Source organism: Streptopelia decaocto (genome assembly GCF_964273445.1).
Source record: "Streptopelia decaocto genome assembly, chromosome: 15".
In the NCBI taxonomy this organism is placed as follows: Eukaryota; Metazoa; Chordata; class Aves; order Columbiformes; family Columbidae; genus Streptopelia; species Streptopelia decaocto.
The window spans coordinates 4,620,196-4,633,595 of NC_138670.1; the positions used below are offsets into that span (position 1 = coordinate 4,620,196).

Below are 13,400 nucleotides of genomic sequence, written 5' to 3' on the forward strand. Positions count from 1 at the left end.
TGGTGGTGAATACAAGACACTTCTGTGAATAAAAAGAACACCAGAATTGCCCGTGTCTTCAACAGACTGAAAGTCCTATAATGTAAATTTGAATGGTTCTTTTACATTGCTTTTTATCCAATTGCATTTACAGGAGCCGTACGTTGTTTTATGTTTTGAGTAACCCAAATTTGTAATTTAGCATACAATTGCACGAAGTCCTAATCTAAAACCATATCTATCACTACTCTCACTTTCAAGCTGCCGAGTACTTCAGAGGGGCTGCTCAATTCCTCCTACTAGATTCAGGAAACAAAACTTCCTTTTATTCACAGGTTATGTTGTTTTCTTGCAACATTCAGCAACAGCATAGGCTTTTCTATTTAGATTTTTTTTTTTAATTAAAGCGTCTTTCAGATTCACAACTTGAAAAAAGGTAATATATTGAAAAGGACCATCATTCCAGCCTGTTTACACTGCGATGAAGTGCTGATTGTGCAATGAGGTGCAGAGAGGAAACCCCTGGGTTAGTGCTCACTGTTAGTATAACCATACTTGATTGTTTAACTATGCGTTTCAATACCTCAATTTTTTGCGCTACTGTTTGGGCCTGGAGAGTCTCAATTTCTTTTAGTTTCAAAGCCAGATTGTTCATCTCCTCCTGCAGCATCTGATTTTTGCCCTCAGAGACCAGCAATTTGCCCGAGAGGTCACTATTAGTTTGTTCTAAAAGCGCTACTTCCTCGCGCAGTCTATAATCATCGGTGGATAATTTCTCCTTCTCTTTCAGTATTTCTTCCTTCGCGATGAGCAGACTCTTCTGTTCAGCAAGCAGGCTGGCGTTTTCCTGCAGTAATTGTATTTTCTCCTTCTCCGTGACCTCGTGCCTGTGTCGAAGCTCGTCCAGGCTCTCGCAGACAGTGCTGTGCAGGTCCTGGAGCTCTGCTTTTGATTTAGACAAGGACACAAAGTCACTCTGGAGCCGTTTGATACTGGCAGCGAGCTGCTCCGTCTCTGCGCAGAGGGCTTCTTTTTCTTTAATTATTTCTGCCAGTTTAGTTTCGGATTTTTCTTTCCCCTGAACTAAAAGTTCTTTCTCAGCCAGCAATTCTTTATTTTTTTCTCGCAGCTCTTCTATCTCCTTCTCTAAGAAACTGATGTTGCTTTGAAGTTCCTTACGTTCCAACAAAAAGGATTCCTTGTCCAGTTTTCTAGCTTCCTTTTCTATGGTTAAGTTTTCTGTCATAATCTCAACCTCTCCATTTAATTTCTGACACTTATCTTGTAATTCGGACCTCTCTCTGCTCAGCATTTCCCTATCAGAGGAACAGGTCTTTAATGAAGACGACAGGACCTGCTTGGCATGTGCTACAGCAGCCAGTTCATTTTCTAACATTTTTTTGGCATCCTGGGCCTCCGTCAGAAGATCTGAGAGGTCACGTTTACAAGCCATAAGCTCTTCATTTTCTAGAGTCTTCTTACTTAGCTCTTCCTTGAGGGCTTCAATGGAATCTTGGAGCGCGGTATTCTCTTGGGCCAGAGCTCTCTTGGCTGAGACATCCAGTTCATGTTCTCTTTTCACATCAGAAAGTGCATTTGCAGAAGCCTTGTTTTCCTCAAGAAGCTCTGAGTATTTGTTCTCCAATTCCTTCTTCTCTTGAAGAAGAGCTTCATTGTGCCTTTCAAATTGCAACGACTTCTGAAAAGCAGATTCCTTTTCTAAATTCAGTTCGTTTATTTTCTCAGTAAAGACTTTCTCAGCAAGTATACCATCTGCTGTGGCTTGAGCAAGTTTCTCAGCAATTGCCTTATTTTCATTGGAAAGTTCCTCCCTTTCAGCCAAAAGCCTTCGTTCTGATGAAGAAAGAGCCTCTTTCTCTTGTCGTAACTGAATACATTCAGAATTGGATATCTCTCTTGAGGCTTTAATTTCCTCAAGAAGACAAGAGAGACCAGCAAGGGAATCCTTCAACTCCAGATTGTCTTTCAGTGCCGTTTTGAGTTCTTGACGTTGAGTCTCCAGCTCCGTTTGCATCTCATCTGTTCTCAATTTCAGTGCCTGGTTGTCACTAACCATATTGTCTAAACTCACTCGCAGCTCTTCTACACTTTTAAGGAGCGTCTCCTTCTCGGACTGCAGACTCTGACTTGTCTGCAACAGACTGTCCATTTCATTTTTTAAGGCTTTATGTGTATTTTGAAGGTCTGAGTGTTCACCTAGGGCTGAGTCCCTCTCTGCAGTCAGAGCTGACACTTGCTGCAGCAGCTCTCTGCGCTCTCTGGCCAGGGCCTCACAAGAACTTTCTGCCTTCCGAATAACATCGTCTTTGTCTTTAACAGCCGCATCTTTCTCTTCCAAAAGCTTCTGATAATGCTCCAGTTCTTTCCGTTCCTTGATGTGTTTCTGACATACCACATCCATGGCATTTCTGTTGGCCCGAAGCTCTTCCAACTGCTGGAGCAAGGTTGACTCTGAGGACCGGAGAGCATCATTTTCTTGAGTTACCCTCAGAAGGTCTGCCCGTGTTGCTTCTAATTTAGAGAGTAATTTGTTTTTCTCAGAAATGAGTGCTAACTTTTCTGTGCTCTCCTGCTGAATTTTGGCCTCAGCTTCTTCCTTCTGCTTCAGAATTTTTTTATTTTCCGAATTAAGTTCTTCATTTATTGTCCAAAGTTCTTCTTGGTCTCGTTGCATCAACAAAATCTCTGATTCCAGTTCTTGAAGTTTTGATAACAAGGAACCTCTCTCTAATTTTAAAGTATTTCCCTCCTGTGCCAGAGTCTCTTTTGCTGATATCAAACCCCTCATCTTGTCTGACATTAGTTCAATCTCTTTTCTGGCTGAAGCTAACAGAGAGCTTAAGGACTAAAGAAACAAAGTCAGGAAGAAGGGAAAACAAACATGAAGTCAAGCAGACAAATGAGAAATGTGGCTTAAGGGCAAACAGAGCTACTGTAATTTAAGCTTTTTAAAAAGTGTATACACTGACACACAGTCCCGGTGTGAACTCAGCAGCTGACGGGCACCACCGGTATCTCGTGACCAAACACCTGCCCTCTGCAGCAAAACCTTTTAGTGGTTAAATAAAAATAATTAAATGGTTTGAAGGTTCCTCCTTACCAGACTCCATCTTGGTTTTAAAACTACCCTTGACACATTTTCTGAGTGTAAATTACTCAGAAAAGAGCCACAAAATGACTTAATGAGAATCTAAGTGAATGCAAATGCAAGCAGTTATATTAGATACTGACTTCAGTTCTCAAATTCACCATTTATAGCTAATTGCCCTCATGTTTCTGTCCAAAACGTATTGTCATAACCCACTGAATGTGAAGCACATCAGTGCTGCATTTAAAGTTAACTTGTGTGCCAATGTATACACTAAATGTTTTGCTAAAAAACATAAGACAAACTTTATAGCAAATAACTAATGGGGGATGAAAGCAAGCAGCAATGTCTAAGAAACAGCAGAAAAAAAGAAAACTACTGCAGTCAAGCTACGTACCAAATAGTTCCACATAATATGGGATTGTACTACAGAACCAAGTTTCAGGTGTGTAACACTCTTCAATTAAATGTTTCACAACATAACCTATTTAAAATTCATGCTTTTAAAAAACAGATAATAACATCTGGCTGCAACTGATTGCACTGAGCCAGATATCCATAAACACAAAACGTTAACAGCCAAGAACCCTATTTCATGGATTCTTGTGTAATCTGGGAAGACAATGAGTTAGTTGCATGTGCATCTTCCCTAACCTAAACACTGCAAAAATCCTACTAGGAAATAATGAAGCCCAGCAAAAAATAGTGATTTGCTGTAACAGAAATATTTTGATTACCCGCAGAGTAACACAGGACACCTACCTGGGCCTGTTCCGCTTGCTTTCTCAGCTCCTCAGCCTGTGTTTCTAACTCATCGTTTTTCTTCTGTGCCATTTTCAGGGCCTCTTCTGCATCCAGCAAGTTCTGCTTAAACTCTTTGATATCCGCGTCATGTTTAGTGATCATCTCAGCAGTTTCTTTTTCATACTTCGCCTGAAGATCCTTATACTGATTCTGGCTACTCTCCACTTGCTTTTTCTGACAGAAGATAAAACAATTGGAGTACAATTAAAGCAGCAGTGGTACTACATTCTGCACACAGTTAGCAAGTGCTTTTTCAAGTTCTTCTTACCATGTCTGTTAGTTGATCCTGCATATTTTTCAGTTCCGTTTGATGAATCTTGAGAGTTTCTTGCTGACTCTGCTCAGCTCTCTGTGTTGTCTGCTCCACATTTTTCTGAAGCTCAACAGCCTTTTCATTCGCTTTTGTGAGCTCAAGTTGTATTTGCTCCAACTCCCTAAAAAGACCAAATAAAAGAACGTTACTTTTGCTGACAGCACGGCAAGCACAGAGATTAAAGAGTCTAAATTATGCTGAAGTTCTATATTCTGTCCAAGCATTTCAGAAAGAGATTTAATTATTTAACATATAGAGAATATTCTGCTAAATTAAGTGTACACGAGTGAGACGGAGCACTTGCTCGTGTGCAGCGCAACACAGCTGCCCGTTACTTTGCTCCCAGTCTGGGGTTTTGCAAAGGTAAAGAACAACTGTTCCATATACAGCTTTTATTTGAAACAAAACACTTTTTCTCTTGCTAGTCAAAAACGTGACTCAAGTCCTTTTAATTCAAATAAACCAACCAAGCTTATCAGGTAATCAAATAATTAAGTAGGACAATCACAAAACAGTCTAGATTATTGAAATATTCATTTACTCTGGACAACGAGAAACGTGTTACATAAGAATTTTAGAATTATAAATGTTAGATGCTCTTCGAATCACTCTGAGGAGACTGTTTTGATTAATTTAGTCTGATAGAATAAGTTCACTTGTCATATCAATGTGACACTCAGGAGCACCTTGTTCAGATATTTACAAAAAAGATAACATGAGAAGCTGGGAGTCCAGGAGTAGCGAATTAACGTGAAAATGTTCTGACAATAACGGGATACCTTTCTTTTAACCGGAGCTCATCATTCATTTTTGTAAGCTGGGCAGAGCTGTCTCCTGAAGACTTCATGATCTCTGCAATATCATTTTCAAGTTTGGCTTTAGCTTCAATCAGTTGCTGCTCCTTCTCTTCTCGCTCCTTCAATTTCTTCTCCATCACTGAGCAAGACAAAGGTTAGCAGCCCAGTAAATTTAAGAGAAAGGGTGTATACAGACTAGCTAGAAGATAGTGAAGAACTATAAGCAGAGGAATATTGATGCTAGAGAACTTGCAAATTACCCCTTTAAAATTAAAAATTACGATTGTTTGACTTTTGAACTGTGAACTGCAGCAGAAGGTTCAGAACTCTTCAGGAGTAAAAAAGCGACTAGTCAAGAAATCTTTCTTTCAGAAGAGATTCACATAACTTCAGGCCATGAGAAGCTGACAGGAGCTGTACCCATGGCAGAGGGTAACCCAGGCCTGTGACAGGAGCTGTGCACGTCTGACAGGCCAGACAACTCACCAGCTATTCAGCAGAGTAGTGGAAGACAAGCAGCGCAAGCAACGTGAAGCTAGAGTGTAAAACCAACTCGGTCCAGGGCAGGTACTGCCCCCAAGGGCAAAAGCAGCCCTGGGGGTGACTTCTACAGTCCTAACAATGCCTTGAAACATTTTTCTTATAGTGTTCTTAATTCTTTTCTACATGGGTTTTAAATGGAGATGTACAACTAGACAGATACAGCAAGACTCCCTCTATGAGAGAGGAAGCAGAGAACCCAACTAAACACACAGTCTTTTGATGTCCTTAAAAAGAAAATGCTAGTTACAGCCAAGGCTTCTGCAAATTAACTGTCTTGCATTTGCAATGCCTCAGCCTGGGCCCCAAAGCCACTGTCTGGTATCTGATCATTACCTCAGCATCACTTTGTTGCGATATTGAACAAAAATTTAACTACTGATTCAGAATACGCTCAATCAGGACATCTCCTGCCTTACAGCCCTATTTCACTAACATCATGGTCACCTTGCGGTGTCACTACACGTGGTGCCAAAAAGCTGGTTTCTGCCTGGACAAAAGGCTTTCTTTGGGAAAAGCACTGCACGCTATGACGCGGTGAGCTGAGCAGGAGGCGTACAGAAGCACAAAGCTGACACATTTTTCAGAAGGTTCCATTTTATTTCTTCCTTACCAGTCAAACTAGACTTCAGCTGTTCCAGTTCTGAAGACATGAGTGCAAACTGCTCTTCTTTTTGGCTTAGTTTTTTTATTGTTTCTATGCAAGTAAAATTTTGAAAACAAAGTTAGTAACTACTAAGATGCAGAGAATTCCACCTACTTACAAGGTATATTACTCTTAAGAAGAGAGGTTACAAGTAATCCTGTCCTTTGCATAACTGCTGAAAGTGCTGTACCACCAGGTGTAAATTTGAAGGCACATGGAAAAAAAGCCCTTTATTTTGCATTGATTTTCTGTAGCTTTTTAGTTCTTTGTTTAGTTCAGCAGCGGACATACCTTGCATAGTTTGTTGGACTTTCTCTGCTTCATCAGCTGCGCTAGTAAACTTTTCTTTCTGAAAAAAGGATAAAAACCTGGGGTAAGGTTTGGTAATAGCGGTATAATTCAGCCACTGAATTTATATTAGGTATTTCTCAAGTACAAAATAGAACAGTCTTCACTCCTGTCATAAATAGATCTGTGTTTGAATTACAGTTGCAACCAAGTCCCTAAACATTCAAAATCACTTCTCCATCAGCTACAACAGCAACACAACAGCAGCGCCAGAGCCCAGCGGAGGAGACGAGATTTCTGGGTCTCAATGCAAGAAGCTGCACAGTGGACACCTGCAGCCCTCTATCAATCTCGTACCAGTATGTTCCAGCTTTACCAGTAGGAAAAGATGCTGGGCTGTAAAGAAAAGGGAGAATACTGAGGAAGATAAGAAGTGAGACTCTCCCACCAACTTCAAATATTTACTGGGGCCGTGGAAAGATTTTATGACAGGGACGGCAAAACCTAAAAACATGTCCTTTTGTTGCTCACTCTGGTGTAGTTTCTCAGGAAAATCCCACCCAACTACAGAATACTTGCACATTTAATTAAATTTGCAAAATGAGAAATCAGATGAAAAAATGTCTTCAAAAACCATGTGTAAGGCACATATAGCAAGCACTAATGTGTACAACAGTTTAGTCTAAATTTAAACCACATGCTGCTTTTGATTTGGTTTAATATTTTATCTGAAATCCACAAACAGACAAGTTCTATTTAGACAAAACACCTGATAACACAGAACTCAGGTGAAATGTTCTTTTCATTCCAAGATGGACCCGATAAGCCATGAACCCTCCCTGTCTTTGCATGAGTAAAGTGGCTTTGAAAGATCCACAGATTTCAATGACACTCTCACCACCAAAACCAAAAGCCAAAGCATAAAGTCAAAATTTTGGGGTATTACTCACCAAAACTTGAAGTTCCTTTTCCAAAGAATCTTTAACTTGATTTACTGCACTCAAGTTTTGCTCAAGGTCAAGAAGCCTTTGCTCTTTGCCCTGCAGTTCTTTGGCCAGATTACTAGCCTAACAAAGATGATGAAATGAAGTAAAATAAAATTACAAGCACGAATGGAAAAAGAGGAAAATTAAAAGTTGAATCTGAAAAGTAACTACAATATTGCTGTAGCATGACAAAAAATAAAAACAAAACAAACCAAAACAAACTGAAGAAAAAAAATGAGATGTGTAACTGAGTGAAGCTGCTTTCCACTGATGACCACATACATCACAGGACTAATTGCACCCAGGAATACATTTGAAAGGCTCTGGACCACAGAACCACAGCGTGACCTCAAAAATAAGAGTCAAAGGTTTGTAAAAATCTTGTACCTTGGAACCATCTGTGAAGGGTTTAGGAAAGGAATTTCCAGTTACTTTCCACACTACTTTTACAATTAGAGCTCTAACTTGTCAGGTCATGCATAGATCTGAGGTGCAGGGATCCCTAAAAAGAAATGAGATCTTAGCACCTGTATTCCTAGCTGGAGTGGAGGAACCATTTCCAAGCACTGAATGCCACGCTAGCAACTTTAAAATCTTAGTAAGATGTATCACATTGCAATCTGGGCTTCAAAATGCTGTGAAGCGGCGCCTAACATCACCACTGCACAGCCTTGTCTTAAAGAAAACTTCCACCAGGATCTCCTCTGCTTGCCTGTTTTTTTTAAATGGCCTCTTCCATCACCTTGTTTGATGAGAGGCAAAGTAATGAAGGTGCAGTGGAAACATTTCTCCCCTGAGCCCCAAGTGACTTGATCTGAATTCCTCTGTCACCAAAGGTCAAAAACTTCTCCCAAATGAGCCAAGAAACTAAGTCTTGCATCACACGAAGCTTTCAGCACAGGCTTAATGGAGCCTGCAGCAAGGACGTGCAGACAGAATTGTTTTCTTTCGTGTAATGGTGCAGCCCAATGACCCAGTTAACGCTTTCTCTAAACCTCCTCAGATAGTACCAAGACACACATTCAATAAAACCCGTTTTTTCTGTGATGTATTTGCTATGGCAGATTAGAACAGTACAAATGTAAAATGAAAGCAAAAAGTAAAAATGAAAGGATGGATGTTGATACAAACCTTGCTACTTCCATCAACCTTTTCAGTCTCTAAATTCTGAATTTGTTTCTCGGCTGCCTCAAGCTGCTTGCTAAGTTTCTGGATTTCCAATTTACCTTCAGAATTGGCTTTCTGAAGTGCAGCAAGGTCCAAAAGCTTTTCTTCAGCAGCTTTGATCTGTGGTGTAAGACTATCAATAACTTTGGTTTGTTCATTGTACTTGGCTTGCAGTACCTCTAGCTCCTTTACCTTTATTTCAGCTTCCTGTAATTTGTTTAAAGTGTCTTCCATTTCTACTAGATGCTGATCTTCCACACTTTCCAGTTTGGTCTTCAGGCTTTCCAGGTTTTGTTCTTTCTCCTCTGTGACCGCCAACAGTTTTGCTTTCAGGGATTCAATCTCTTTTAAATAATGAGATTTTTCATTTTCCTGCTTCAGTTTTAAATTGGACATTTCATTTTCATAGTCTAATTTAATCTTCTCGATCTGAGTCTTTAACTCTGCAAACTCTGCTGTCTGAGCCCCTACACCTTTGCTGAAAGAAACTTTTAGTTCTTCCATTGCTTGCTGGTGGGAGGCGATTGCAGATTCCAGCTTTGATTTCCACAGCTCTATTACATCTGAATTCTCCTTGTTGGCATGATCAAGCTTAGTTTTCAAGGATTCATTTTCTTTTGCCATTCTCTCATTTGAAGCCGAAAGTGATTTGATCTCTTTCTGCAATGTTTCTTCACTAATCCCGAACTTCGCCTTCAATGAATTCATCTCATTCTCATGTTCTTTGCTAACCGCCGCCATTTTTTCTTGCAAAGAACTTATTTCTTGTAACAATGAAAGAGAAGTGTCCACATCATCGATGTGTTTACTAGACTCTAATCTCCCTCGGAGCTCAGCTACTTCCTTCACCCGCAACGCTAGATCTCTCTCTAGTTCCATGATGCGAGATTTTTCTGACACCGTGGCCACCTATGATTAGCAGCATTTTAAGGAAAGAAGAAAGAATTACAAAAGATATGTTTAATACAAAGACACATTGGCTTCACTGAAAAGAAACTGCCGAGCGTTGCAAACTAACGTTCGTGTATTCTCACCAGGTGACTGTTGATGCAGCTTGTGGTATGGAAAAGCACGCAAAGCTACCACAATTATTTCTAATTAGGAAGTTGCTGTTTCAACCTCCTTATTATACCAACATCCTGAAAAAGATACCACTTACCTGCAATTGCTCTTTAAAAGTACTTATTACAGAGTTCATTCTTGGTTTTATAATATTCATCATACCTCAGCTTCAACAAAAGCCACATGTGTATGCATGAATATTCAAGTATTTATCTGTTCTTAAGAACTGACACCTGCTGAACTTCTGACTTGGGACAAAGTATGTCCAGTAATATTTTGACAGGTGACAGTATTACTTATGCTACTGGGATATCTATGAAAATATTATGTCATGGGTGCAAAAAAAGAACTAAAAAGCCACAGCAAACCATGATTTAGTAAAGTAAGTAAGTATAACAACTATTTAAGACATCAAAAACCAATCCTCAAATACTAAGTTTGTGTTAAAAGCACTGGCACGGTCGATCGTACTTTTTTTAGTTTTAATGAAATTTACTGCTTCTAAAAATGAACCACTGAACATCCGTGTAGGTCAATTCACAGTCCCATTTGTTACCTTTGACATGGATTCAAGTATTAATTTTGCAGGTTTAAGACATCTTACCTGAATCCTTCTAAAGAAATGAGTACACATATACAGGCAAACACACACACACACAACACCGAAGCTCAAAAATAATGTTAATTTTTAAAGTGTTCCAGCTGTATCTATTGCAGGTACCGATGACGGCAGGATCTGTTTCAGCATGTGTTACACCCAGCAGCCTGTGCCATCAGAAATCTTCCACAACACAAATCAGTCTTGTTATTTAAATAGTGAAAACCATTACCCTAGTGTCTTCTAACTCCCTCTGGAGTTTGTCAGCTTTGGTCTTTTCAAAGAGCAGGCTCTGTTCAAGCTCCTTAATGCGGGCATGCTCCAGTTTGGTCTGCGTCTGTTAGTAAAAAGGGAAAGGAAGAGAACACAACGGTGCCACCATCACATGCCAGCACAAGAGGAGGGAGCCACATGCAGGCCGTGCTGCCAGAGTCTTCTACCCATGATGAGCAGAGAAGATGCAGTGGATAAAATGACCAGGGAAATGCTACGGATGAGGAAGATGGACTGAAAGTGTAAATGGACTGACAACGTGTAAAAAAAATTTAAAAAGCAAAATAAAAAAAAAGTCACAAACGAAAAAATATGGACAAAAAAGTTTCATGCAGCCAAGTAGAAGTTATTTATCAGTACATGAAGTTTTCAGCACAAATTAGAATAGTTATGTAAAAAAATATATATGTGTATATATATCTGTACCTCTTTTAACGTGATACTAAGTCCCTTTCCTTTTCATCCCACTAACTTTATGCTTTAGAGTATTCGGCTTATTTTATAAATGATCTTTTTATTAACCAGGGGACAAAAATTCACCATGGAAGCTCATGTGACAGATCCAAACTTTTTTTTAATAGTAGCTGTATCTCAAGTCTCAGCCATAAAAATTCCTTTGGTCAAGACCTGGGAACATGGATGTTCATTTGTCATTACAGTATGAATTACCTGAATAGAAAGAGAATGGTTTTCTACAGGTGCAGAACCCTCCTAGTTTTTCCCCCTCCTCCTCTTTCATAAGGAAGGAAGGAAGCAACAAGTAAGACTCTCCAAAATCAGGGAAAAGAGTGAATCGGTCTGGTTGCTCTATAGTTACTGAAGTGGAAATACATGGAACAAGATGCAGAAGTAAGGAAAAGAAAGTCTAATTCTAATAGGTTCCTAGAGAGAAGCACGAAGCAAATGAAACTAAGTGAGCAGGTACCTCCTGCCTTGTGCTTACAAAGAGGTAGAATTTTTAGCAAGAACACAGAATATTGCATATTCTGGTTTGATAACCAGATATTCCCAGAGGCCCACAAGAGACCCTGATGCTTGAGAGATGCAGGTAAAGCCCAGCAGCTGGTTCAAATCTGACCTGAACCTCTGAAGTGGTTACAGGAACAAAAAAGAAATATCAAGAGGTAAGAACCAGGTGCCAATGCTTATTACTGAGGCGCCACGATTCCAGTTTTATGTCATTCTCGACAGGTCACTGTTACTTTGAATTTACTAAAAAATCCAAATTAGAAAGATTATGAAAGACTACCGTTGCTTCAGAGTGTCTTTTCCAAAAAGAGCAGCTTTTCAGGGCTGGCCCACACGTTGAGAGTGAGGTGGATGTCCACAAGAAGAATGAATGAAGTTCTGCCTGGGTGAGCTGAGATGTGTTAACAACCAAAGAAATGCATCCATCAGTCCTCATGAAAAGTTCTCCATGCAGCTTCACTGCCGCAGTTTATTTAGTGGGGAACAACGTAACACAGAAACCCCCAAACCCTATGAACAGCTATTAACAGAATAAGAGGCCTCAATCCTGAGCAGCCACCCATTGAACACTGGACTGAAAGAATCCCAAAAGGCAGGAAGACGCATGAATAATTCCAAAGCCACAGCTGGCAGGACGCTGCTGCTCCTCTGATCTTTGTAATATGATATTTAAAAAGCCCTACGGAACTGTGTTATTTATAGTGACAAGCTGGTTAGTGCTGCCTCCAAACCAGGCACAGCAGTTAAAGATCTGATGTGGTCTCTGCAGAGCAAGTGGGATGGGGATGAGCCTCTTGTTTTGCTTCAGGCCTGTTCTCCTCCAAGCACTGTATTCCTCCTGACAGCATCGAGTTATCTTCTTGCCCAAGAGCAGACAGCTGGTGGTTCAATTTTTGAAACATTTTTCCAGTTGAAAACAATCAGCTGGTTTACTATGTAGTTACCGGATCCACAAGTGTTAAATGTTGCTTCTTAGATTTGTCTGTTTTTCGAAATTCCACAGCAGATCCTCTAGCAGTGTAAGATCTTCAATGTGTACGGGGTAAAAAAACCCCATGAGAACACAGATTGCTCTTTTTGCCTCCCACAGATTTTGAAAATGGAACTAAGTATTCTAAGGGAAATAAGATTTTATAAGTAGCTACAATTCAGTCCCCTCTCTCAGACAGGTTAGTATATTAGTTCTCATCCACAACAAAATTCAAAGTCTGAAAGCCATCTATTTTTAAAAATTGATAATTCATTCCTTCCTTGCTCTAATTCAAAGGGATCTATTAAAAAACAAGAAACCCCAAATCTATGGGTGCAGAATTTTCCCTGCATGACTCTGCAAAATACGCTACCTGAAGTTTTTGTATGCTACACAAAACCCAAACCACTTTGTTCATTGATTTTATAGACATTGCTTTACTGTGGTAAAGATCAGAGGTATTAATACCATCACTGATTACTGTTAGTTTGTTGGGGTTTTTTTTTAAATCCCACTTTGTATATATTACCAAGGGGAAATAAGCTAAAATCCTAGCAAAATGGAAATAAAAGATCAAAAAAATACTCCAGAGATCTTTGCTGGCCACCTTTCTCCCTCATTTTTAGCATGAGGGATTATCCTTTAACCAAGTCTGATTTCCAAGGGACAGGTTCTGGTTCCCCTGAGGTAAAAATCACTGTGAAATTTTGAATCACTCAAGTTTAACTCCTGATCATTTAGAGAGAAATGTCTAAACAATTATGTGGAAACCCAGAGCACAGCAAACTGAGAAGAGCAGAGTATTATGAAAATAATTTGACTATAAACTTGAACTTGGATGGAAAAGAAAAACAGGAAAGAAAAAAAGGAAAAACCAAAACAACAAAGGAAGCATCTTC

At 39.7% G+C, this 13,400-nt stretch overlaps 1 protein-coding gene across 7 annotated transcripts in view; it reads right to left on the reverse strand.

Moving 5' to 3' along the window:
• Nucleotides 1-13,400, reverse strand: part of CLIP1 (CAP-Gly domain containing linker protein 1) — a 63,162-nt gene that overhangs the window by 17,668 nt on the left and 32,094 nt on the right. For 2 of the 7 annotated variants that reach the window (XM_082066190.1, XM_082066189.1), the window contains 9 exons: nucleotides 10,522-10,626; nucleotides 8,594-9,538; nucleotides 7,427-7,543; nucleotides 6,480-6,537; nucleotides 6,156-6,239; nucleotides 4,985-5,141; nucleotides 4,161-4,326; nucleotides 3,851-4,066; nucleotides 563-2,845 (listed from right to left, as the gene is read on the reverse strand). In XM_082066190.1, the coding sequence (XP_081922316.1) occupies nucleotides 563-2,845; nucleotides 3,851-4,066; nucleotides 4,161-4,326; nucleotides 4,985-5,141; nucleotides 6,156-6,239; nucleotides 6,480-6,537; nucleotides 7,427-7,543; nucleotides 8,594-9,538; nucleotides 10,522-10,626 (4,131 nt within the window). The remainder of the gene's footprint in view (nucleotides 1-562; nucleotides 2,846-3,850; nucleotides 4,067-4,160; nucleotides 4,327-4,984; nucleotides 5,142-6,155; nucleotides 6,240-6,479; nucleotides 6,538-7,426; nucleotides 7,544-8,593; nucleotides 9,539-10,521; nucleotides 10,627-13,400) is intronic. The other 5 variants (XM_082066193.1, XM_082066192.1, XM_082066195.1 and 2 more) reach the window with 3 other exon arrangements.